The sequence below is a fragment of the Ctenopharyngodon idella genome, chromosome 11 (assembly GCF_019924925.1).
Source record: "Ctenopharyngodon idella isolate HZGC_01 chromosome 11, HZGC01, whole genome shotgun sequence".
Taxonomy (NCBI): Eukaryota; Metazoa; Chordata; class Actinopteri; order Cypriniformes; family Xenocyprididae; genus Ctenopharyngodon; species Ctenopharyngodon idella.
Window position 1 is genome coordinate 12,218,228 of NC_067230.1, and position 25,330 is coordinate 12,243,557.

Below are 25,330 nucleotides of genomic sequence, written 5' to 3' on the forward strand. Positions count from 1 at the left end.
GAATAAATAATAATGAAGTAATAAAATTGTAAGGTTAAGAATAAGGTTTTTAAAAGTACAAAAAAACATAATGGAGATAAAATTAATCTTGAAGTTTTATTAAGTGTTAACAATGAGATTATGTGGTTTTTATAATCAATTAACACTGCTTTTGTCATTTTTTACAAGATGGACAGAATTTGTCACCAAAAAATTTCGGTTTTACCGAATGACACTTTTGGTTAAACCGAATGACGATATTTTCAAACAATGCTAACAGGCTGATATCTAGCTAGCTAGCAAAAGGACAATTAAATATTTCATATTTAGTACAAGTTTTTAAAATATTACAACATTTCCCATGTTTTATAGCGGTTGTACCAAATGACCTGATGTTTCGGGATATGCGTATGAGCAAGTGAAAACATGAATTTTTCAAATAGTTAAGAGAGAGTTAGTTACTTTGCTTCACGACCATGTGGTCCTTTGCAGGTGTCTGAATGATGTCACATGATATTGACCGCATAACTTGATTCAAAATGGTTCCTTTATATTGGTTACTCCGAATGACATCAATGAAATTAATTTTTCCCGACATTCTTTCTCACAACAAAGCAACGACTTCTACACATAATTTTAATACCATTTTGCACTATGTTGATATATGATGTTATAAAATCATGCCAGAATAAAAAATATATACATTTATTACATTTTATGATATTTTAATCACAAATGAAGTGGCTGTATTGGCCTTTGGACGGTTAAACCGAATAACCTTTTGACACTTCAAAATCTTTAAAATACCTTTATATGTAGCAAAATATAATTAAAGCCTTTGGACAAAAAAATGACCCTTCACGTCATTGAATATATATTGTTGTTATTAAACATTGTTTTAAATAATTATTTATTAATGAATTTGTTAAAGTAATACATAATATTTTATTGCATCTTCTTTATTTTGCATTGTACTTTTATTTATTAAAGCCAATAAATAATAATGAAAGCTCAAAACTTTTAGAGTATGAGTATTTGCATATGAAAGAATTTAATGTAAACTTCTGGTCCTTCCCTCCATCACACACTTTCACATGCACATAATCAGTCGGAGCTCTGTGGTGTCTACCCTGATTCACCATGGCGTTCTGCCTCACTAAACTCTAACACACATCACATAGCAAGTGGAAGTGCAAATCAGAGGGTGTGTGTGATGAGATAAAATCATTCTCGGTTGGCAGCAGTGTCTTTGTGCACAAACAATTAGCGATATCACTGTTACAGCTTTCATTGGACAGTAAACGCAAGATATGACACCCCATAAAAATACAAGATTGTTTTGACACGTGCAATTTTCAGTCACAGAGGCATGAGAAAGATACTCAAGTTAGTTAAAACATAGAGAATAACTTAAACCTAATCAGACAAGTCAAGTGAGCACTTAAACACATTCTCAGTACCTTCCAAACACCTGTGTGACATTTCAGTTAATTTAATATTTGTCCTGCACCAAATTGCAAACCGTCATTGAATAACACTAGGTGTTCCTTGAATCAGTATATAAGCTGTGAAATGTGATTACAGACAAACATTACCATGACAAAAAGTAGATAAGACATGCCCTGGGCAACCCTCTAGGAGGTGTCATTTCATTTCAGCCTTGTTATTATTATTGCAAGAGGGAACTAGTTCACACCCCCCTGCCATTAAATACCACACAGGACATTTGTCTGTTTCTTTTAGTTTCACAAATTTAGAAAGTTAGTTGATGCCCTCATTAAGTTTTGTTTGCATGTGTCTCTCATTCATTTTAATAGTAGTACAAGTAGTTTTGGACTTTATATGAACATCTATCTGGATGCATAAAAGTTGATTACTAAATGTCAAAATGGCAGCACCCATGAGGGGTCAACCTGCTCAATGAGTAAATTAAATAAAACACATTTTTTTTAAGCATATTTATTAAAGTCGGCATTGTTATACAGTATTTTGACATATATCCGAGTGAAACGGCTTCTCGATCAAGAAAAAATGTTTTGATTTTGTCCATCGAGAATTGATTGGATTGTTGGATCGTTGTGGTTTGCTTATGGCTGTCATCTTGATTTCATGGTGTCTTTAAAAGTGCTATTAATTTCTTTGTATATAAAACTTTTTAAATATATACTAAATACACCTTTAAATCCGTTCAGAGCATTCAAATATAAAGAAAAGTGTTAATTGGGGTGTATCTATATACACGGACCACCACCCAGGCCATAGTGGGACAATCTGCTGTGTGTATGTAGATGGGATCTGATGGCGAGGTAGTGGAATGTGTTGCATGCGTGCGGGATTGAACCAAACCTCATGTAGGGGGGGGAGAGTTTGACGCTGACAATGTATGACACAGTTTGTGTCTATTTATGTATTAGCGTTTTAAAAATGTTTGTTTTTTAGAAGTTGAAATTCCTGTATGCGTATAATTTAGCTGTATACGGCGAAAATACACATCACATATGATTACTTAGATACGCCATCACCCTGCCGCCTGACTGCAGAATGGATCGTTCCTCGGTAGGTGGGTCTTCGCTGCGGGCAACAGAACCGAGATCAATGAACCAGGCGATTTACCGAAACTGGTCGGACGAGCCAAGGTGGGAATAAACCATCGATCAAGAGCGAGGTTTTTATTTAGCAGAAATATTTATCTGCTCAAGCACGGATTATCACTTCAACTCCAAAGCCAACATTAAAGTGTGCGATGTGGAAAATTTACAGTTCTCTACTGTAACCTAATATCAACTGATTTTGAGAGTAGATTTTTTTTAAATTCATCGTTGGGTCACATAACACAGGGGAATACAGGATGATCTTCGCAAATACGGCCAATCCACTGAGAACTTCGTCATATCGAAAGCAGGTAGGTAAAGTATGGTATTGCAGTTGTAAAGATAATGATGACTACAGGATGGACTCACAGTGGGTCAGTAGATCCTTTACCTGGGACAGAATGTATTCAACTCCTCTTGCTCGTGCGCGCACACGTACAGCGGCAGTGTTTCAACATCTTGTGAGCTACCTACCTAGACAGCATTTTAGGGCGCGTGCGGCGTTTTTGTTCTTTGCGGACTCGGAACGGGATTAAGATGGACAAAAATGATGCACGCAGCTTTGATGCTTAAAAAACGCTGTCTAAGTAGGCAGCTTACTGTGTTTTAAGACGCGGCCATTGCTTTTAAGGCACATTTTTTTATATGTTAATCGTATCCATTTATGTTAATTTGCTGTATTACATAACAGCGCTTCATTTGACTTACAGTTGCACAGTGTAATATTTATAAACTCTGTTGACAGAACTGAAAGTGTCTTTTTCCTGCTTTGGGATGTCACAGTGAGTCTGGAAATAGAAATCAGACCGTAATGAAGTGCCATTTCATTTTACTAACACTTATCATATACATGCACTGGACATGTTCTTCACTGAATTACTCTTGTCATACTACATTTGGTAAATATATTGTGTAATATAATGTTACTGTCTTTTTAAAAAGAAGAACATTAGCAGACTCAGTGTTAATGAGTAAAGGATGAGAGAAGCATGTGGTGAAAGTCTCCCATGGCAACTTGTGTCAGTAGATTCTTGGGTGTGTTCTGAAGAATCTCTGCCTAATTAATATTCATGAGTTAATACAATGTTTTCCAGCAATTGGTGGGGCGAATAGTGGGTGTGGCCTACGGAATTCTATTTAAACTTTGCTTGTCTATACATTCCAAATCTGTAAATATGAGAATTTATGGATGTCACACATACGCACACACATACATGCATGTTCTGCATGAAATGACACATTTACACATGCATTTGCATAGGCGCTTATGTGGTGGAGCTGAGAATGATGGTTGCGATAGAGGCAGCAGAAGTTAATGGGCTTCAGGATTTCACAGTTTATAGGAACCATATGGTCTAGGATGACTACAGCGCATAGCTCAGGACCCAAGGGACACGCCGACGTATGAGAGATGGCTTGGACGTTGAATGTGGACCCCCCACCCCAATCCCTTTCCCTCTCCCATTGCTTTTCTATGTCTCAGTTACCCTTCCCATGACTTTGTTATTTTCCCTGTTGATAAAACTGGGCATGTTCCTGTGAGTACTTTTTATACAGCACCTGAAATCAATAGATTTTAATCATGAAAGGGAAAAGACTGAAAATAGTGTACGAAAATGATCATCTCCTTCAGTCATTTGACAGATTGAAAATTAGGACAGGATCTCCATCTGTTTAACTTTCTCATTTTATTTTGTGAATGAGCTCTATGAGTTCCTCAGTTCTTTTCTGACATGTCCTTCCCGTAAAACATCCCTTCTTTTTTTGTTATGTTTCTCTAAATCATCCATCCGTCTCAGCATGTGATTTCCATGCTGTTGTGGAAGGAAAAGTGGCTTGATCTCTTGCCTCAGTAATTAACAGGCGCTAACAAGCTTATGGGGCCACATTCAGTTTCACCTCAGCGCACAAGTGTGTGAGTCGCTCATGTGGAAATGGGTCAGTGTGTCAAAAATGGAGAACTCCCACTAACCCAATAGAGTTACAGTCAGGTATGCACACACATACTGAGATTCTCAGTTTTACATGCATATATGTAATATATATGTATACGATAGTTCGCATGCTGTAAGAGCCACTGTCTTTTTTAACCGCATCTGATGTTTTGAGGTTTTGCCGTCACTTTTGTGGTGATTTGGTTCTGTGAACAGTCACCCGCTGATGTTTAACAGGCAGCCATTTTGTGACGGCTGAGAGAAATGGAGCCGTTTTAATGAATGACTAAGAAACAGGAAGTGAGTCAGTGATGTGGGCTGTGGTGGCCGCTGCTCGGGGTGGGCGAGAGGCCCACACATCCTGTATCCCAGAGCAGTCCTGTATCATGTGATTCTTCTCTGGAAAACATTCCTTCCTCTCAGCTAAAGCAGATTTATGGAGAAATCGCAACTCTCAGTATGAATGAACATGCCTCTGTGGTGAGTTGGGTACTGTGGTTTGGTAATGAGACTCTTGAGTCAAACTCAGTACCCAGCCAAATACACAACACGCACTGAGAGGTGAATACTTTTCACATATCTCACTAAATTCTTTGAACATTTTTTATGTTTTTATCTTAAAAATTGTTCACCCAAAAATGAAAATTCCACACCAAGGATGATAGCTATAACAATAAAGATATAGTTGTAAACATCATTCAAAATGTAAAAGAATAGCCACACCACAAATATAACGATAACGGCACAGTGAAACGATATCTTTGGAACCACTTTGAGTAGAGTTGAGATTAATCGCAAAAAGATCGCGATCTCGATTCAAGCACCCACGCGATCCTACTTTATTAATGACAACGATTCTCCCGCGTCTGTTAAACCTTTAAATCTGTGTTCATGCTGCCAGAGAGAGCCGTTTTGAATCACACATTTTTCTGTGTTACAAATATTCACATTATCACAGAAGTACTGAGATATAAGTTTTAAGTTAGTATTCAAACGCCGATGTCTACGATAGCGATCAAAATAGAGCAAACTACCTTTTGAAACGAACTTGGCACGTCAAATAACGGTTGTATCAATTACATCTAATTCCACTAGGTGGCGACAACTGACTGTTAAAAAATGTATTTGTCATTGAATCGTTCATTCAAAAGATTCGTTCAAAAACACTGATTCATTCAGCAATTAAACAAGTATTTATTAATGAGTCATTGAATTCATTCAAAACCATTTTTTAAATAATTCATTCAAACATTTTCCAGCAACTAGTGTCAGCAATTTATATTTTGTCAGAACCTCTCGTAAATTACATGTTATTTTGATTGGTTGTATATTTAGAATCGTGGGAGAATCGTGATCTCTATTTGAAACCAAAAAATCGTGATTCTCATTTTATCCAGAATCGTGCAGCTCTAACTTTCAGGGTGATTTTTTTCCAGGTGATGAACGATAAAAACATTGACAGCCAATCAGAATCCATCCTGCTTTAATGAGCTCGAGCATTTAAAGCGGCAGACGACAAAACTGCAGCTCGCGCTTAGAATATACAGAGCTTAGAAATATCATGGATGGATCCGATCACAACAAACAGTAATACTATCTACAGGATGTGCTATACTAAGGTTACGGTTTAAGGTTAGTATTTGTTTCAGCGTTATATAGGCAGTCAGCACTGTGATTGATATGACCAATGAAATCTTTAGAATCAGCTGTGGGGCGGGGTTTGCGTTGAACTGGTTTGAGAAAAGAATCACATCCATGATTCATTCACAAGGAGAGTAATGTCTTAAGATTTCACAATTTAAATTTCGGTAAGCTATCGTATGACCTCTGAAGACTTGGAAAGTAGCGTTTAAGTCGTATGGACCACTTTACCGATACCTTTACATCTTGTTTGAAGCTTGAAAGCCTCCCATCCTGCCCATTTTAAATGCGTGGAAAAGAGCAGCCAGCACATTCTTCAAAATATCTCTTTTTGTGTTCCACTGAAGAAAGTAAGCCATATGGGTTTGGATCGACATGAGGGTGCATAAAGATGCCAGAATTTTCTTTTTTGGATGAACTATCCCTTTAATCATTGCACACAACCATGTGGCAAGCGTTGAAAGGAATTGATGCCGCATTAGGAATTTCTCCAAAGTTGTATGGGCTTTCATCCAGTGAAATAATCCCAACACGTTCAGCTCTGGAAGAATGCGTAGATTGGACTGATATGAGAGTTGAAGGGCTGACTGTGCCTCTAGGCCTGTTTGTGCTTCACTTTAATGGGAATTAGACTGTAGGGAGCTGTATATGTGGGCAGACTCACTGGCGATGGCTGACTGTGTAATAATAACTCCAGTTCACTACAGATAGAGTTAAAGATATCATCATGACGAATGAAGTCGCGGGAAGGTTGAGGTGGGGGTATTTTCTTTCTGTGCTATTATTGTGGTTGTTTTTCTTTCTTTTTTTTTTTTTTTAAGAAACTTGTAAAGTGTTTGGTCCTGTAGAAGAAAGAGAAGTTTGACCGTGGTTTGTTTTGGGAGGCGCTATTTTTGATTCTACCCCAAAAGTTTCAGTTATGTGATGTCATCTTCTACGCATTTCCATTTGTCAAATCAATGAAATCTTTGTTCGACTCCCATGACAGCCTCCTGTTGCTCCACCTACCCTCCCAATGGCCCCGCCCAGCCCGAGCACCAATAGCAGCACCAACAACAGCAGTAGCAGCAGCAGCACGACCGGCTGGGAGCAGCTCAGCAAAACAAACCTCTACATCCGCGGGTTACCGCCAGGAACCACCGATCATGACCTGGTCAAACTCTGCCAGCCGTGAGTATTTGCTGTTATATCATGACAAAATCACCAGTAACTGTCCCGGATGTATGTTCAACCAAATAAACAGTTTTTGTCTTGTTTTCCTCTTGGTGTGAAATTCTGCAGCACAGCAGGACTGGTGTCTGTTAACAGCTTGAATGTGTGAGATTGTCAGAATTGGGTCAAGTTATGGGATAAACCCTCATGAGCCCCTGTTTACCCTGCAAACATCCACCACAATCAGCTTTTTCAAGACTCTACCACTAATAACCAGTTAAAACCATCTCACTCATGTCAGTGATATCATAACCTGCTGTCACATGATTCTCATCAAGCCAACATGAAATGGTGTTCACAACCAATTTTACTTGGATAAGACGATGTGTTACCAAGTTTAATAGGATATTCAAAAAAAAAAAAAAAAAAAAAAATGTAGCACAGAATTTGATTTTCTCAATTACACTTACAGGTGAAAAAATACTATAATAAATACTACAATGTTTTTGAACCATACTATAGTAAATTGTAGTATACTGTATATATTATAGTATTTACAACACTTTGTTAATGAATGCTACAGCATACTGTAGTATTAACTATAGTAAACTGATAAACTGTAATAAATACTGTAGTATACTTTAGTTTTTACTACAGTAAACTGTAGTGTATATTGTAGTATAATCAAAGTCTCTTTAAGACAAGTCATTTCACTCGGCGGCCATTTTTGAAACGCCTCTCGGGCATTCAAGTGCAGCTCCTATCTCTTTGAATGGGGAAACATCAAATTCTCCAAAGCTGTTTGCCAAGCTTTCGATTAAATTTAATATTTGAAATCACCAATGAAATCTGACAACAACTGTCTTATAAATTTTGTTTCTAAACGCTCGAATCATGACAAAAACGGTATTTTTCAGCCTGGATAAAGCTAACGCACATACGCAGTCCTAAATGGACGTCTCTTTCGGAGGCGCGCGTCTGACTGTTTCTATAAACCGGACCTTCTAACGGCCGCTGCAGTGACGCGATGACTTTACCATTCGGCGATTGGCTCTTATTTAGAAGGCGGGACTTATTCCGCCATATTGCGCGTTGCACTTTCTCCCATTCAAAACAATAGGAGTGAACGAAGGAGTGTTATTCTATAGACCTTATGTAGCCCCGCCCCCTTTCAGCGTTATGCTCGTTGTCTTATGACTTCCGGTTTGTATTTCCACAGCGATCTTACATATTTATGAATGAACTGCTCGTTTTAAAATCTTCCCGATCTACTGACATTTGTTAAGACATCTGCTTTAAACATTACACTGCTCATGACAAATAAAATTTGATAAGAAATTGAATTACTTTTAAAGTCAACCTAAAATGACATTCGCAACCATTTTTCTTCTGTAAGCTGATGTATTTCAGAGTGAAACGGGATGTTCAACTGTAGCGTGGGATTTGTTTTTTATCCACCAGGAATCGATTGGATCATGAAAAGTGTATGTTAATTACCAGAATGGAGAATTTTGGAGGAGGAAGTAAAAAGTAAATAAAGTGCAAAAGTGACCATCCAGTTTTTCAGCGGTCTTTTTTTCTGGAAGTATTTTTCCCACTCATTTGTCCCAAAGAGTTTTTTTTTTTTTTTTTTTTTTTTTTTTTTAAGTGGGTGGCCACTAAAGAGATTTTATTGGGAAATGTAGTTTTTCACCAAGAATTCTGTTGAACATGATTATTTAAAAAAACCCAAAATAATGCAGGATGATGGCTTCAACAAAAGTATATACAATCAACCAACAACCTCATAGCTCACAGTAGATCTGTCTTTATAAAGTTTATAGATAGGGTTTTCATTTCATGTTGACTTTTTAGTATTTAATTTTAGCATTGACATTTTAAAAGAATTAAATTGTATTTGTATGTGTAATGAGATATTTTTAACTTCAAGTGTTGGCTATTCATATCAGGGCTTTCTCCTCTAGTTATTCTACACAAGTTCTTCACACATCACCCTCTGAAGCTCATAACATACACACACACACACACACACACACCAATGAGTGTTTGCTTGTGATCTGCTGGTTCATAACAGCCGTTCTGCCTGCAGCATTTGACCAGCAGCCATGATTCAGCAGTTACTGGAGAAGGAAAAGTCGCAAGTTCCCTAAAATATTGCTGTTACTGCTGTTACTAATTTCATCTTGCTGAACACAATGGAATATTTGGCAATGTTATTAATGACTCCCGTCATCATGTCGACTTTCATACAAACATATTATTCATGCGTGTTTAGTGATATCGGAGTGCTTGTTTGTGCAGAGGCGTCCTGATCCCACATGTATTCCGTTCAAGCATTCCCACTGTGGGTTAATTTACCCCTTGCTGCCCTCGGGATACCAGTCATCACCATGGTAATCCCTCAAATTGATTGTAAATGTCAGATGGGGGGCCCATAATCCTCTTAGCTAGTATCCTGGTTAAAAGTGAAGCTGAGGTCATATGTACATCATAACTATATTCACAATACCACCGACTTCATGCTTATGATCGCATTTTGGTTAAAACCATGAGGAATGTGTCAGTTCAGCTTTGAGGTATTGCAGTGACATCGTAACCTCGCTTTCCGGAGCAGTTTTAATCACAGAGAGTGACCGTTCAGGGCAGAGCCGCGGATTGATTTGCCTTGATCCGCATCAGGCAGAAAAACAGCGTCGCTCTGGGAGCTGCTGACGGAATTCTGCCGGTGGGGGCAGGAAATGGGGCCTCCCTGCTGGAGCGCATGGGTCAAGGCCAAGGTCGTGTGGTCCTCTGGCGCGTGGAGTCTTGTGATCTGTGTGTGAAATGTGATTGGCTCCGCTTTTCCCTCCCTTGTGACACGGCCTAGGACGCGCCCCAAAATGCTGTTTAGTGTTTGTTTTGCAGCTCTGCTAAACGTCACTGAATAAATATTTATTCGTCTAAGCCAGAGTTTTAATGGCACAGGAAGATGGTTTATAAATATATGACTGTATTTAAATTTCAGCTTCGGAAAAGGAACCCTCGGTGAAGGTGAATGAAAAACAGCCCTTTCCCAGTCAGCACTACTGTCACGGCTCTTTCCTGCACAGCCTTCGTGAGAGAGACATCAATAAATCTAAGCTCGCAGAAATGTGAATTTATTTTTATGCAGTCATATCGAAGCTGTTGTATAGCAGTTAGCGTACACTACCGTTCAAATGTTTGGGGTCAGTATGATTTTTTTTTTTGAACATTAAGAAATTAATACTTTCATTTCAAAAATGTATTATTGTTTCCACATAATATTTTCAACATTGATAATGATAAGAAATGTTTCTTGAGCATCAAATCAGCATATTAGAATGATTTCTGAAGGATCATGTGACACTAAAGACTGGAGTAAAGATGCTCGAAAATTCAGCTTTGCATCACAGGAATAATTTGCAATTAAAATATATTAAAACAGAAAACAGTTATTTTACATTGTAATAATATTTCACAAAAATACTGTTTAATTGTCTTTTTGATCAAATAACTGCAGCCTTGGTGAGACTTCTTTCAAAAACATTAAAAACTCTTACTGACCCCAAACTTTTGAATGGTTGTGACTTGTGTCAGACATTGTGCTTTGGTGCTTGTGTGGGAGATTTAGGTTTGATTCCCATATTTTGTCAAAATCCCATGTTCTCTCTGTCTCGTTGTCCTTTCTCTCAACCATCTTTCCAATTAAAAAGTGTCAGAGTCCAACATAAGAAAGAAACACATTGGCTGTATTAGCATACTATTAGCATGCAATTGGAAATTTGTTTACTGTGCATACTAGTATGTGAATGCCTTGTATGCTTTGAATGCTCTTATGACCTATTACATTTGAAAAATATAAACTGCACTAGATATAGTATCCCACAATCCAATGCTTCATTCAATTTCCAGTGTGACAAATAAACCAAATTAACTATTTTTATTTATAGGGATAGTTCACCCAAAAAATGAAAATTTTGTCATTATTTACTCGCCCTTAAGTTGTTCCAAACCTTGAGTTTCTCTTTCTTCTGTTGAACACAAAAGAAGTTATTTTGAAGAATGTTGGTTACCAAACAGTTGACGGTAGCCATTGACATCCATATTAATTTTTTTTCCTACTAGGAAGTCAATGGCTACAGTCAACTGTTTGGTTACCTACATTCTACCAACATTTTTGGGTGAACTGTCACTTTAAGTCTCTTTGACTTCTTATTTAATCAGTCTTCCAAAAAAACATTTTATTCAAAATTTGTTAGCAAATATAAAATGCTAGACACCACTTGGAGAATTACATATACATGATGAGGTCAACTTTGTAGCATACCACTGTTTGAATTATGCAAAGACAATGCCATGCAGAAAGCAGAGCGCTAGTTTGCCATTCACTTACTCCAGTGTTTATCCCTTGTTCACTGCACCATTAATGGCAAGTTCCTTTTCACACACACATACATGTGGGCTGAGTCAAGCGTTTCCTTTGAACCGTGGTGATTTGTGCGCTGTAATGACAGGTTTCCATGAAAGCAGCTCAATTCTCGTCTATCACACAGTGACTCTAAAGCACCCGGGTTGTCGGCATCAAGTGTCCGTGGATGATTCTGTCACAAGTGACTCTTTGTTTCTGAATTAAATGCGTGTCAAGCAGACTTTGAGAGCTCTTTTGGGTGGTGTTATTTTTTCTCAGCTCATGGATTATGGTAGATCTTGTGTTTCATGTCCTGCAGGTCATGAATTCCTGTGCTGTTGTGTCATTTGACACATTGGCTGACTCATGAGCTGAGCCCGTGTTTAACTTCTTCTCTCATTGTCCTTCTCTCTTTCTCTCTGTCTGTAAGCAGATATGGTAAAATCGTGTCCACCAAAGCCATTCTTGACAAGACTACAAACAAATGCAAAGGTTTGTCATGTAATTTTATTCTTATTTTGTATACATGTGTAACCAGGGTCCAAAATGAACACTTTCTTATCATTCAATACAATATATTACATGGCATAATAATACATACATTACATACAGGGCTTGACATTAACTATTTTGCTCACCAGCCACTGTGGCTAGTGGTTTCCAAAGTGGTTTCCAAAGTTACTAGCCACTCAGCATTTTCACTGGCCACAATTTTGACATCGATACCATGGGGAAAAATGCCATATAGATATTATTAATGTTATCTCATAATTTGGAAGCAGGTATATTAGGCTGCTGTCACTTTAAGACCTGACGCACAGATCCATTATACTGTTACACGTGTGTTTTCTTTCTCAACTGTTTACGTTCATTTAAAACATAACTGTGTTTACGTGAATCCTCGCGAGGACCGGCATTTTGACATTTTGTGTGTATTTGACTGTTTAAGTGCAGTAAGCAGCGAAAAAGAACTCAATTTAGTACTGAGAGGCAGCCTATGTACACTTTGGGTGTGAACAATCTGTGGGAATGAGTAAAATTATGGTCAATCCCACACCGAAATCCAAGCCCTGTAACACCAACAGTATTCATCTGGTAGCAAATGAAAGGAGTTAGTAAAAGGAGGTGGGTTTGTGTGTCAACTCGAGGTTGGAGAGAATAATAATTATAATGAGATAAACAATAATCCAAAATACAGTGCCATGACCTTTAAAAAATATGGTATATTTTCTTAACTGACCGACAAAAAGTTAATTTTGAACCCTGTATGTTAAAGTACCCTGGTTAAAGGCCTACCATGTTTTTTTGGTTTTTTTATTATTATTATTCATTGGAATTACCATGGTATTCTTTTGAAATAGTACCATATACACTACCGTTTTAAAGTTTGGGGTCAGTGAGATTTTTAAAATGTCTTATGCTTACCAAGGCTGCATTTATTTGATCAAGTGATCAGTAATATTGTGAAATAATAATATTACAGTCTAAATTGACTGTTTTCTATTTTAATATATTTTAAAATATTAATTTATTCCTGTAATGGTAAAGCTAAATTTTCATCATCATTTCTCCAGTCTTCAGTGTCACATGATCCTTCAGAAATTATCCTAATATGCTGATTTGGTGCTGAAGAAACATTTCCTATTATTAAATAAATATGTAAATACCATGGTACATGAATATGGTATTCATTTAGTACCATTGTGTATGTCTGTACTTTGGTATTATCATCTGATACCATCACTAACTGATCATTTTAAAAAAAACATGTACACATTGTGACCTCGGTCACGTAATGGTGTGACGTCAAAATAAATCAGAGTTGTCATTTAAAGATGTGTGTTTGGTCAAGCTTTTTGCTGTAGATTAGCTAGTATGTGTTAATGCATTGTGTCTTCTTCGTAGGATATGGGTTTGTGGATTTTGACAGTCCAGTGTCCGCGCAAAAAGCCGTCACAGCACTAAAGACCAGTGGAGTTCAGGCTCAAATGGCCAAGGTGAGCCATCTATTTTGGACATCACTTCCTTTTCCTAAGTAACTAGTTCATGACCTGTCTGTGAGGACGATTCAGGAAATGTCGATCTAAAACATTAAATTTTAACCTCTGGTGTCTTTTCATGTGCATTTCTCCCTCGTTTCCTCTCTTTCTTTTCTCGTCCTGTGTGTAACAATCCCGCAGTGACCTTCTACCTGGTTCTGCTGAGCGTTTCTGTCTGCATCTTCAATTTTTAATCTGCCCGCTTTTTCCTCTTCCTCCCCACTGTCAGCATATTACTCTTCCACTTCCCCGTTATGCGTGTGTGTGTATGTGTGTACCGTGTAAACATATTTGACGCATACATGTTGAGGAAGGTTGACGTCTTATCCTGGCCCGCCCTCATTTCTGCTGAGGCATCTAGAATAGCGAGCTGAGATTCTGCCTTCAGCCAATCAGATTGAAATCCAGCTTGTAGCGTATCGTGTGTCCTTGTTAGCTGAGAGGCGAGTACAAAATTGTATTGTGGCTTCACAAAGTACTTATGCACCGCATCACAGCATAGACAAAGAGTATAAACCAGCTGAGGGTTTCACCCTTGAGTCACTGGACACGTGATTCTATACAAATGGAAAAATGAATGAATAGATTATGTAGCTTAGTTATAAATGAAGAATATAATTGCAATGAGTCACGATATCTTCTCAATCAAGTGCACTGAGATATGCTGGTTCTGAACTTGTTCAGACAACCTGCTTCCTTATTATTTGTACTGTAGGATGAACAACTAAATTATAAGAATATGTTTTACATAATCATAATAGCATTATCCTTGCGCGGTAGTGGTAGCTAAACAGGCTTATCATTTAAAGCTAGCATGCTCATTGCCTCACACTATGGTTAGCTTGTAAGCTAACTGTCAAAAAAACGTAGAATGACAAATGTTTAGTTTGAACATTTATAGTTTCAGTAATATGTAATACATTAACATTGTAAGGATTAAGACTAAAAACACCAGTATTTTTCTATCATTTTAAAAATGTTTATGGTGTCAAGTTAATCAGACATGTATAGCTAAGATAGCATGCTAATCAGTCCAAAGTATTCTAGGTTAACAGGCTAATACCCTAGCAATAAGCAAGGTTAGCTTTTTAAGCTAACTGAAAAAAATATATAGAACGTTTAACAAATGATTAATTTGACTATTAGTTTCAGTGATATAATGTAATATGTGGTGTAATTTAAATACATTAACATTTTGTCATGATTATGACTAAATGCAAAGTGATTTTCTATCATTTTGAATTTCTTAAGGCATCAAATTAATCAGACATGGATAGTTAGGCTAGTAGGCTAATCAGTTAACAGTATGCTAAGCTAACAGGCAAGTCATCTTGCGGTATGTTAAGCCAGCAGCATAATTAGTCTGCAGTATTTTTAGCAGGCAAAAAAAAAAAAAAAACTTAACTAAGGTTATAGAAATTAGAATGACAAATGTTTCATTTGACCTTTAATTTTGGTAATATATGATATGTGACTTAATTTTTATAAGTGAAATTTGTTTTAATTTAAGGCACTAAATTAATTAAACATAAATAGCTAAGCTAGCAGGCTAATCAATTTTCTATGCTAGCTTGTTAATCGCATAGCATTAAGCAAGATTTAGCTTAAAAGCTAATGGAAAAAAAATAGAAAGATATAGACCACAAACTGATTTTCTATAATTTTTCATTTTTAAGGCACCAAATTAATCAGGCACAGATAGCTAAGCTAGCAGACTAATCAGTTAGCAGTATGTTAAGCTTGCAGGCCAACCATTTAAAGTCGACATGAAATGGAAGTTGTGACAGTTTTCGTCTCTATTTTGATGTATATTCGAGTGAAACGGCTTCTGGAAAAATGTAGGGCAGGATTTGATTTCGTCCTTCAGGAATTAATTGAATTGTAGAAAACTGGGCGTTGCTAACTAAATGGAGGCAGATCTGAATGCCAGTTTGCAATCATTTGTGGAGGATATTTAGCCCCACCCTCCGCTGAGACATATGAAGAGAATAGATGGTGTTTCGAGGGGCAGGGGAGGATAACATTTGTTATTAAAATTATGAGAGCACATGAATTAAAAAAAAATTATGATGTGCATGGATAAAATCATTTATAAAAAGCACTGCAACATTGTGTAAATAAATAAGAATTGGCCATTTTGATTTGATAAGCTATAACAGGCTAATCCGTTATCATATGCTAAGCTAGCAGGCTAATTTAAAGGGTTAGTTTACCCAAAAATGAAAATAATGTCATTTATTACTCACCCTCATGCCGTTCCACACCCGTAAGACCTTCGTTAATCTTCGGAACACAAATTAAGATATTTTTGATTAAATCTGATGGCTCTGTGAGGCCTGCATAGCCAGCAATGACATTTCCTCTCTCAAGATCCATTAATATACTAAAAACATATTTAAATCAGTTCATGTGAGTACAGTGGTTCAATATTAATATTATAAAGCGACAAGAATATTTTTGGTGCGCCAAAAAAAACTAAATAACGACTTATATAGTGATGGCCGATTTCAAAATACTGCTTCAGAAAGCTTCAGAGCGTTATGAATCAGCGTTATGAATCAGCAGTTCAGAGCACCAGAGTCACGTGATTTCAACAGTTTGGCGGTTTGACACACGATCCAAATCATGATTTGACATGCTGATTCATAACGCTTCATGAAGCAGTGTTTTGAAATCGGCCAAAAATATTCTCGTCGCTTTATAATATTAATATTGAACCACTGTAGTCACATGAACTGATTTAAATATGTTTTTAGTACATTAATGGATCTTGAGAGAGGAAATGTCATTAATGGCTATGGAGGCCTCACTGAGCCATCGGATTTCAACAAAAATATCTTAATTTGTGTTCCGAAGATTAACGAAGGTCTTACGGGTGTGGAACGGCATGAGGGTGAGTAATAAATGACATTATTCTCATTTTTGGGTGAACTAACCCTTTAAATTAGCTATTTGAAGTTTCTTTAATATAATGTGATATATGACATAATTTAAATACATTAAAAGTAGTATGCTAAGCTAGCAGGATAATCGATTACCAGTGTGCTAAGCTAACAGGCTAATCGCGTAGCAGTAGGTTTATGAGCTAACAGAAAAATCATATAACAAATGTTGAAGTACATGATAAAGGTCTTTAGACTCACTTAGGCCTCACAGTGGCTATTATATCAGCTGAATAGACATATGAAGGATGGTTAATTACGTGTGTAATATTGTGTTGTGTGTTTTATGTTTTCTGAATACAGCAACAGGAGCAGGACCCAACTAACCTGTACCTGTCCAACCTGCCCGTGTCTATGGATGAGCAGGAGCTCGAGAACCTTCTCAAACCCTTTGGACAGGTTGTGTCCACCCGAATCCTCCGCGACACTAATGGAGTGAGCCGGGGAGTGGGCTTTGCCAGGTCAGTGAGACTACTGATTTTATGTGTGTGTTCACATGTGAAATGGGGACACATTTACACTGGTTTCACACATGTGAATGTTTTGTGAAATTTTCTCTCTTTATTCCGCTCTATTTAAAGGATGGAGTCTACAGAGAAGTGCGATGCCGTGATCTCTCACTTCAACGGGAAGTTCATAAAGTCCTCCTCTGGGATGCTGGGTGAGTATTCAGCACAATATTCTTGTGTTTTTTTTCTATGCATATATAGCAGGGGTGGCTAACCCTGGTCCTGGAGAGCCACAGTCCTGCAGAGTTCAGCTCCAACCCTAATCAAACACACCTGAGCTAATCAAGGTTTGAAAGGTTGCTAGAAAGCTATAGGCAGGTGAGTTTTTATCAGGGTTGGAGCTAAACTCTGCAGGACTGAGGCTATCCAGGACCAGGACTAGCCACCCCTGATATATAGTCTATATGAAGGCTACAGACTATAAGCTATTTAGTCTTTGTCTTCAGTAGTGTAAGTGAAGCTTGTGTGTGTTACAGGTGCATCAGAGCCTTTGCTGTGTAAGTTTGCTGACGGCGGGCAGAAGAAGAGACAAAGTCAGGCTAAATATGTCCCCAATGGACGAACCTGGACACGGGACGCCGAGGTGAGACTAGTAAGTCCTGTTCACTATTGTGTATATGTGTGGTGCTGACGGCAGGTGAATGGGTGTGTATTTGTGCCTTGAGGAGTAATGAGCCATTCTTACATGACATACGACATCCTTTGTTTGGTTTCCAACTATTGCACTATAATTAAATGTAATTATTGACACATTTAACTGTCAATTTTATGGGATAACTGCATTAATTATGTCTATGAAACCAGCTGTGATCAAAACCAATTTTTATATTTCTCTCTCTTTAGAGTGGAATGACCTTGACCTATGACCCAAATACCGCCCTTCAGAATGGGTAAGAACAGCTTGAATGTGTCTTCAGTTGCTCATTTATTATCAGTGCCATATTTTATAATGTTTATTTTCTACGCTATTTTACGGAGCCCAGCACATGACAAGCAGGAAAAAAATTGATGCTATGACTTATTAATTTATTCCCTTGTTTTAATTTAGTTGTTTTGTTTTAGTTGGCCATGTTGTACTAATTCGGTCCCTCATTTTAAGTTAAATTGTGGCCACATTGTACTGATTCATACCCGTGTTTTAGTTAAATCTTAGCCGTGTTGTACTAATTAGTTCCCTTGTTTTATTTCAGTCGTGGCCATGGTTTAACGAAATTAAAACCAGTAAACAAATTATTTCAATGTGACTATGCTTTAACTAAAAGGAACAAATTAAAAAGTCATAGGAATTAATTCTTATTTGTGGCCACTTTATGTCCCCAGCACGTCATGTGCGGGTCTCTGTACTATTCACTTAAAGCTCAAAGACCAGGTCATGTGACCATTCAAAATGGAAATGAACATGTGCTGCCTACATAGATAGCTCCCAACTAAGCCAGCATCCTGACTAAACTGAAACCATGTGATTTAAAACTCTACATTAGCTCACATGAAGCACAATAGAGACTTAGGGTACGTTTACATGACAACAATGTACTAAAAATAGAAAAGTTTTTCCTTCGCATTTTTCGTGTACAGACAAGAACATTATCAAAACAATCCCGTTTCACAGAGATACACAGACTAAAACGCTGCATTATCTACTGGCATGCCAGGCCAGTAGTTGGCGAGGTCACTTTGTAAAGAAAAAACATGCGCCTATAGACTGAACACATAATACCAGTGTTGCCAATTGCTTTCAATTGAAAGTAGCTAAAACTGGGGTCAAAAGGGGTGGGAAAGTCGCTAAATCTAGTGACAAAATCACTAAATTGGCAGAACTGCATAATACACATGCAAAACACTGTTGTCATGTAAATGAATGGCCAAAAGGCATAAAAAGTTTTCAGTTTTTAGTTGAAAATGGTGTCGTGTAAATGGCCCCTAAAATGCAATTGATTCCAGTTTGACATTAGCATGTTGCTAAGCTAATGCAACTATACTCTAATTAATATACATAAAAATACACAAATATTGGGCAGAATGGTTCATTTGTAATTACACAGAACTATTTTAATAGATTCTCTTCAGTGCTGAATTAAAATTAAGAGACCCCGGAATCAGATCACATATATACACGATGCCGACTAGAACATTCCAGAGTCAAACCCAAGTTCTTATTATCAAATGAAGATCCACCGCTATGTTCCTCATGTATCTCTTAAAACATATTTTATTAAATTGTAATGGTTTGAGTTCTTTTAGGAAATTATATTACTTACTTTTTTAAACTTTTTACCTAAAGCAAATTGTAAAAACCTTATATAGTTTTTTAACTTGTTACTCGCCATGATAATAGCCATGGAGTTAAAACACCAAGCCCACAATGCTCTGATGTTTTTCTCAGATGTACGTTGTGTAATTGTCATTAAATAGTTAAAATGATGCGTAAATGTTGTATAGACCCTCAGAAACATTGTATCCTTATTATAATGTGTTTTTACAGGTACTATGCTGCTCCTTATGCTATGGGGAACCGGTTAATGGCTCAGCCAGGAGTGTCTCCATACATCTCTCCCATCTCTACATACCAGGTACTCCTCAACTTCACGGTCGGTCACGTTGTGTTGATGTGAGTGTTTCTGACTAGCACCTGCTTTCTTGCTAACATCTGCGTTTGTGTCTCCAGGTACAGAATCCTTCATGGATGCCACATCAGCCTTACATCATGCAACACCCAGTAAGTCCAAAATATTCTCTTTCTTTTTTTTTTCCTTTTATCTCTTTATGCCTCTGCAATTATTCACCACTTCTTTCAAACAGGAGATGACTCATAAACAATACTGCTTACGCACAAGTCAGAAAGACGTGTGTGTGTGTGTGTGTGTGTTCACACAGAATTTCCTGTTTTTGCCCAATTGTGGGCAGAATTTCTCTGTTATTTAGTGCAGATGTATGTTTATAGCTGGATTTCTCGCTCTTTCTCTGCAACTGTCAAATATGATTGTTGTATTCTCTGTTTTTTGACTCAGGGAGCCGTTCTGTCGCCCTCTATGGAGCATCCCATGTCACTGCAGCCGTCCGCTATGTTGGCTCCTCTCACCCAGCAGATGGGCCATCTCTCTCTGGGCGGCACTGCAACCGTATGATCCTCTCACACAGATTGCACTAATATGGCACAAGTGTATATGCTAATTAATAAGTAATATTAGCACCTGTGTTTTTAATAAAGCCACATAATTCTGCTCTCCTGCAGTTTATTCCTGCCAACACAGCAATGCCAGGAGCTTACATCCCTCAGTACGCCCATATTCAGCCCGCTGCCATCCCTCCTGAGGTCAGTCCCACACTCAGGTTATCAATGACAATTATATCGCAATTATAATTGTCATTTATATCATTGTCATTTACAGTACCGTTCAAAATGTTGAGGTTGGTAAGTTTTTTTTTTTTTTTTTGTGCTTTTGAAAGTCTCTTATTATATTATAAAAAAATTAAGAAAGACTTTTAAGAAGTATTCTCTGGAAACAACTCGCACAGTTAAAGTAAATTTAGTTTGTTTTAAGGATATTTTAATATTTTATTGGAAAATTACACAAAATAATTAAATTAATATTGAAATTCCTGTTGTTTTTTCAGCAGGAAGGTGGTGTACAGCCACAAGATGTGTCCTCTTCGGATCCTTCATCGTACACTTTCCAACCCAACAAGCAATAAAAAGGTATTCGATTATCATCTTTTTATTCTTGTTCTTGTGATGGTCAGTGGTGTTCACTCACCCCCATGTTCTGTCAAACCCTTATAACTTCCTTTCTATTGTGAACACAAAAGGAGAAGTTGTAGAATGTTGACAGTGCTCTTTCCCATCCCAAGTAAATGGGAAATGTCGAGCTCTGAAAATGACAAAAAAAAGAAGTATAAAAGTAGTCTCATTGATGTAAAAACTGTTCGATACATTCCACATTTGAATGAGATTTTAGAGATGCAGCAGTTTAAATTTCAGACAAAGCCATTTTGTGGCTTCAGAAGACTAGGAATACAGCACACAAGTTTTATGTACTACTTTTATGGTACTTTTCGGCATTTTTTGTAGTTTGACAGCCCTATCCACATTAGTCTCACGTAGCCAGGCCTTCAGACTGATGGCAGAAGGTCTGGATCCCATAGCAGCTTTCATTGGCCAACGACACGCCTGACTGATATGTAAAGCAATCAATCACAGTTTGTTTTGTTCAGTGTCATGTTTAGGGCCGTGAAAATGTAAAGTCACTGTCTCTACAATAACAGACCGGTGTGTAAAACTCCTGGGCGTATTTTAAAGAGTCTATGCCAAGAATTTCAAATACTTCACATACTTTGTGTAGTTGATCATGATAAGCACTCATTGTTATGGTTATAAACATGACGGCTTTCTTCTTCCATGAGGGGGTTTGGTGTTACAACAGTTTTGTTTCTAGCAGACCGTTAAAGAATGCAACAAATCCTGTAAAATTCATCCAATCAGATGACGACTCTGAAACTCCTGAAGTGTTTCCAATTTTGTGTTTCTGGAACCATGGGTGTGACGTCTGAGGCTGAGACTATGTCCGCATTAAAGGATTAGTTCACTTTCAAATGAAAATTAGCGCAAGCTTGACTCACCCTCAAGCCATCCTACTGTAGGTGTATATGACTTTCCTTTCTGACAAAGACAGTTGGAGAAATATTAATAAATATCCTGACGCATCCGAGCTTTATAATGGCAGTAAGCGTTACCAAACGAGTATGAGCTGAAGAAAGTGTCTCCATCCACATCCATCCATCATAAACGTACTCCACACGGCTCTGGAGGGTTAATAAAGGCCTTCTGAAGTGAAGAGATGCATTTGTGTAAACAAAATATCCATATTTAACAAGTTATGAAGTAAAATATGTAGCTTCAGCCAGACCGCCTTCCGTATTCTTCAAAAAGCTTCTGCTGTACGTCCTACGCCTTCCCTGTTCAACTTACGGAACTGACGCGATGGCAGTTCCGCTTGGGGGTAATTTTTGGGGTGATTTTTTTTATTTGAAAGTGAACTAATCCTTTAACTCTCCAGGACGTTCTACAAAATAAGTCCTAAAACTATTTTGAATCAACATTAATGTGCTGTCGGAACAGCGCTTACATTTCCGTAGTGTTCAGTATTTGACTAGTGTTGTTTTTTGTTTCAGGTTAACCATCTGAGGTCACAGCCAGACACAGTCTGCTGAGTGTTGCTACGGTAACAATGTTTGCTTTCTCTTGGAGGGAGTGACATCAGAGAGGAAGTGACGCTCATGCACGGGTTCCAGAAAATTTGTCCATGATTTAATCATCTACTAAAAGAAATCAACAAGAAACCTCAGAAAACTCTTGTGCAAACATTTTCTCCAATACATCAAGACGAGGCAATATCACATCAACTATGGACAACAAAGGGGAGCAGAGTTTTATTTTGCTAGAAAGAGGAAGGAGAAGATGACAAATGCTTATTTTTTACCAAGAACTTTTAACACAGACCATGTCTGTGAAACAGTGAGTGATTATGATGGTGATGACACCTTTCGATGCATGATGTTTTTTTAAATATGGTTTTTATTATGTTTTTACGGACTGTTTCTCAAACAGACGAAAGAAAAATTTTGTGGTTGCAGTCGATATGAAGAGGTTTCTGTTTGCTTTTTGGTCTTCCACTCTTTGCCTTTTTAGTAGTTTGAATAATTACCTTTTAAATAAGGTGGGTGGGGTTTAGAATGACTAATGCAATGCTTGCTGGCTATTGGTCCTTACTCCTGTCTCTCAAAGCAATTGCTTTCCTGTTTCCTTTTTTTAATGTTGCTCTGAATCATACATGTTTTGCTTCAGAGATTGTGTGTCTGTTGTTGATGAGTCTTCTTTCCATTGAATTCATGTGTAAAGTCTTTTGGTAGATTTAGAAGTGGATGTTGAGACAAGGGTGGGTGGGGTTTTGTGGGAGGAGGGGCATTAGTGGGTGGGGTTATGCTAGCTGAGGTATGTGGGTAGGGCTAATAAAAGGGATATTGTGGATTTGGGAAAGCTGACATTTTTCCATCTGTTCACAGAATGATTGCGGTTTTATTTTCAGTGCCATTTATTTTATTTATTTCACTTTTTAACACAACACATCAGGATTTTTTTGATGCTCAGAAAAAAGGCAGAAGTGCAATGTTTTTTAGGTAGAAAGCAAGAAATATAAAAATTTAACCGAATACTAGTTTTTAGCTCTCTCAAAATCCCTGAAATATCAGTAATGGCATTGAATAAATTTAATGAAACTTACATTTGTGGCATAACAGATTATAAACATATGATAGAACAATTTTGCAAATGAATGAATTTCTGAATAATGTAATTAAAAGATTCATCATTATAATTTAATAAATAAATGATTTAAAAAAACTTGTAACTTCAAGGCAACTATGACACTTTCCACCAAAGAACTTTTCTGCCTACTATTGAACACAATAGTATGGACTACTGCAATAGGTTTTGGACAAACCGAATGGTAGTTTGTGTCTTTTTTTGTCATTCTTGGCTCTCAGCTTTAATCTAGTTTTCGTAGGTGTGGACACATGAACATCTCTAAGCAGTTGGATGGAGGGAAGACTTGATCACAGGTTCATAACATGGTTGTAAACAAGCCTTTTATCTGTCTGTCATACAGTTAGTTAAGCAGATTTCTGTGTGTCTGTGTGTGATTGTGTGTTTAGATGTCCAGGTCAGCTTGGCCTTTGATCTACCTCAGAGTTGTATCTGTTGTCTGATTGGTCGGGCTGCAGGTCTATCCTGTCCAATCAGATGTAAAAGCGCCAGCTCGGGAGCTGGTGTCATGCAGAACTTCATCTTTAATGCGTCTATTTGTCCTCCTCTTTAAAGAAACATCTATGTTTTGTATCTGTATGTCTTTCTGTTGTTTTTTTGTTGTTGGGTTTTTTTTTTTTTTTTTTTTTTTTACATTGCATTGTGAGGTTTTGAGCTTGATTGTGTGGAGAATTTCTTTGTTCTTTTTTGTCCATTTTCTTCCTGATAAAAAAAAGAGAGACTTGTGTAATTTTTCCTGCATTTTTTTTTTTTTTTATACACAAAAATCCATGTAAACTACCTTCTCTGGAATTGTTTCACTTTGCTGTAGCCTCTCCATGTTTAGAGGCCTAATCTGAAGAACCAAAGCTAAATATTATCACGGTGACTAAAAAAAGCAGCACATCGTAGTTTGATCGGACAGATAGTGTCTTTATTTTAGCTGTCAAAGTAAACGTACGGAACAGCAATTATTCACGCTGTGTATAAATACCGGACTGTTGTTGAAATTAATAATTTTTAAATTGTTTTATTGAACACCTGCCACTTGCACGTCCAGACTTTTTCGTTTGTTTTTATTTCTAAATTTTTTTCTGTTGTGAAAAGAAAATTTTTTTGAATTAAAAGAGCTCAAACTTGTGTTTTTGAGTTTGGTTTGTAATCCTGTGATTTTTAGGACCTGGAAATTTAACAGTATATTACTGCATGCTTAACTTGTTAAGGGAACGAACTGTAATTCTATAGGAAATTCTTAACAAAATATCACCCACGATATTTATCATCTGCAGCAGCTTTATTCTTAAAAACTTATATTAAAGACTGCAAAAAAAAAAAAAAAAATTCTTCCAAATCCTGTCTTTACCCAAATACACTTTGATAAACCTGATAACGATTTCTATTTTTGAGCTGTCGGGACGATTTTCGCGGGAAATGGCATACATACGTCATTCGCCCGTGCGTATCACGTCATATCTGCACATAGAGAAAAGTAGCTTTAATTTAAGTTGCTTAAAATTGACACCAAAACCTTTAAAATAATGTCTGTACTGACATTAACTTGTCCTGCAGGTGGTGCTGTAACCCACACACAAAGAGGTATCTTCAGAACGCTTGTTTTTCAACTTTACTGTTGTTTATGTTGTCTAGATTTAGTCTATACTTAGGCATTTAGGTTGCCATAATCTCGTTTATAACTTTTTTTAGCTCATTAGCAGAGATTTTAGAGAGGCTATTTGATTGGGGTCTTTGTAAAGCCAGACATAAGGTTTTATCCATAAAGGCAACAACTTATGGCACCTTGAATGCGGTTCTCTCTCTGTGCCTTGGGTGTTTCCAT

General features: G+C 37.3%; 1 protein-coding gene across 7 annotated transcripts; it reads left to right on the forward strand.

Moving 5' to 3' along the window:
• The first annotated feature begins 2,565 nt into the window (after positions 1-2,565).
• On the forward strand, positions 2,566-24,633 carry rbms1a (RNA binding motif, single stranded interacting protein 1a). Of its 7 annotated transcripts, none has more exons than XM_051912133.1 (14): positions 2,566-2,881; positions 7,134-7,315; positions 12,139-12,197; positions 13,611-13,702; positions 16,990-17,147; positions 17,268-17,347; positions 17,672-17,787; positions 18,039-18,085; positions 19,678-19,765; positions 19,861-19,911; positions 20,198-20,314; positions 20,428-20,508; positions 20,814-20,892; positions 22,365-24,633. In XM_051912133.1, exons 1-13 carry the CDS (start codon positions 2,828-2,830, stop codon positions 20,886-20,888), a joined length of 1,200 nt encoding a protein of 399 aa, XP_051768093.1. In that variant the 5' UTR covers positions 2,566-2,827; the 3' UTR covers positions 20,889-20,892; positions 22,365-24,633. The 7 variants fall into 7 exon arrangements, with proteins under 7 accessions (XP_051768093.1, XP_051768096.1, XP_051768092.1 ...); XM_051912136.1 differs by having other exon boundaries at positions 17,672-17,778; positions 20,811-20,892; XM_051912132.1 differs by having other exon boundaries at positions 2,567-2,881; positions 20,811-20,892.
• The last annotated feature ends 697 nt before the right edge of the window (positions 24,634-25,330 follow it).

Excerpts from the sequence above, each read along its gene's own strand:
- rbms1a (XM_051912132.1), top strand. The coding sequence starts at position 2,828 with ATGATCTTCGCAAATACGGCCAATCCACTGAGAACTTCGTCATATCGA. Across the intron at positions 2,882-7,133 it reads CTTCGTCATATCGAAAGCAG|CCTCCTGTTGCTCCACCTAC; the intron begins GTAGGTAAAGTA and ends CTCCCATGACAG. Across the intron at positions 17,788-18,038 it reads GGGACGCCGAGGTGAGACTA|AGTGGAATGACCTTGACCTA; the intron begins GTAAGTCCTGTT and ends CTCTCTCTTTAG.